This window comes from Camelina sativa, chromosome 11, assembly GCF_000633955.1.
Source record: "Camelina sativa cultivar DH55 chromosome 11, Cs, whole genome shotgun sequence".
NCBI classification, from domain to species: domain Eukaryota; kingdom Viridiplantae; phylum Streptophyta; class Magnoliopsida; order Brassicales; family Brassicaceae; genus Camelina; species Camelina sativa.
Genome location: NC_025695.1, coordinates 27,182,257 through 27,184,152, shown reverse-complemented (window position 1 = coordinate 27,184,152; position 1,896 = coordinate 27,182,257). Strand labels below are relative to the sequence as shown.

The following is a 1,896-nucleotide window of genomic DNA, read 5'->3' as shown; positions in this document are numbered from 1 at the left end:
GAAACACAAACAACTACTCGATCATCATCATCAGGGTTTAGTACCATCGACATCATCCTCCTCTCTCACGACCCGATCTTTGAACCCTAGCCAGCAGTTCTCGCTATTTGTGTATAACCATGGAGACAATACTCTCTCTCAGATCCCAGTCTCTGCATCAAATCTCAATCAGGATTTCTCAGCGTTACTTCAAGAATCTCAGTTGAAGAATCAGTTAATGAAGCAGGAGCTCTCTGATTATGATCAGAACATATGCATGAGTGACATCACCAACAACAGTTTTCAACATCCTTGCGTCTCAAAAACAGAACATTACTCGGGGCTACAAGAATCCTTTGGGATGAATCAGTTGATGCAGAAGGAGTTTTATGGCTATGATGATCAGAACATGTGTAGTATGGGCAACATCAATAGCAGCAGCTTTCAACATCCTTGCGTCTGAAACACAGAAGCAGTACAAGAATCTGTGAATAACTATGGGCTGGATCAGATGATGCAGAAGCAGTTTTATAGTTGTGATCAGAACATGTCTAGTATGGGTAACTCCGGGTTGATGCAGCATCAAGCTTATGGTTATGATCAGAACTTGTGTACGAGTGATATTACCGACAGAAACGTTCCAGATCCTAGTCTCTCAAACACAGTCTGAGATTTCTCTGAAATTAATCAAACTGGCAATGGTTAAGTAGTACAATTATGAAGCTGTCTATGCATTGCATTGGTGTCTATTTGTTAGTACGAGGACAATTAATATGTATATTGCATCAACATATAATTTTCTTTATTTGTACCTTCTTTATGAATAAGAACATTGTGTTTAGTAAGTGTTGTTCTTGGTCTATGTTTTGGTTCACAAAATTTACAAGTTCAAATAGTATAGTTCTTTTTCGGTTCTGTTTTGACGAATAAAAAGTTACCAACCTACGCCCATCAAAGAGGGAGTTATAGGTGAGTTTATGAACAAGATTGTGCATGCTTTTTCTTAACTGTGGCTAGCTTAAAAATTTATTCTCAAGATTGTTTCTGCAGTTGGTATTATGGTATTGTTTCTGCACGTTGTTCTTCTGTAAAACTATTTCCCTCTCAAAATACTTAGAATTGTGTATGCAGTTTGTTTTGCAACCTTATAGCTCAATATAAATTAATTTGCAGACGTCGTAAGTGACTGAAGAAAATCGAGCTGTTTAACTATCTTGACACTTGATCATGTGTGGCTAAAGCTCTGAGTCCTGCACAATGGCTTTCCTCTGTTTTTAACTCTGTTTCAGTGATTCTCTCTGCTGAAAATTAATAATCAACGTACAGTATATTTATAAACTAACAGTAACAATACGAGATACTGAATACCATTGTTTCCAAGCTTCACACTCATATTATCATCAAAGAAACAAAACAGATGAAAGGGAACCGATACAAGTGACTCCATACTGCTATTATGTCTCGTCTTCGGATGATTCGTTCCCTTCCATTATGTCTGCAGCAGGTTCCCACTCCTCTTGACCTCTATCTCCTGATGGTTCCATAAGTTTCCACACTTCCATTATATTTCCACCTAGCTTTGCCTTGAGTCTGAACAGTGCAGCTACCCAGTTTTCTCGACCTTTACCAGCTAAAAAAGACCCTAGCAGTCGAAGGGCCAAAGGAAGAAAGCCTGCGAGATGGACAGCACGAACTGCAAGCTGTTCGAAATCAGAAGGTGGATAAGGCTGATTGAAAGCAAATTGAGAGAAGAGTTGAAGAGCTTCATCATATCTTAAAGATCTGACTTCATACGCATGCTTTACTCCCGCGTCAACAAGCAAATCCTTGTTTTGGCTAATAAGAATGACTCTGCTTCCTGGAGCAAACCAGTTAGCGTATTCAATGATCCACTTCCCTTGTTCGATGCCGTTCACA

The 1,896-nt window shown here is 39.1% G+C and overlaps 1 protein-coding gene and 1 pseudogene across 1 annotated transcript in view; one reads left to right on the top strand and one right to left on the bottom strand.

Moving 5' to 3' along the window:
• LOC104728393 overlaps positions 1 to 649 on the top strand; it is a 2,360-nt pseudogene extending 1,711 nt beyond the window's left edge.
• The window catches only part of LOC104724379 (putative disease resistance protein At4g11170), a 2,665-nt gene continuing 2,037 nt past the window's right edge, over positions 1,269 to 1,896 (bottom strand). The window contains exon 2 of the mRNA XM_019231480.1: positions 1,269 to 1,501. Within this exon, the coding sequence (XP_019087025.1) occupies positions 1,434 to 1,501 (68 nt within the window). The 3' untranslated portion in view covers positions 1,269 to 1,433. The remainder of the gene's footprint in view (positions 1,502 to 1,896) is intronic.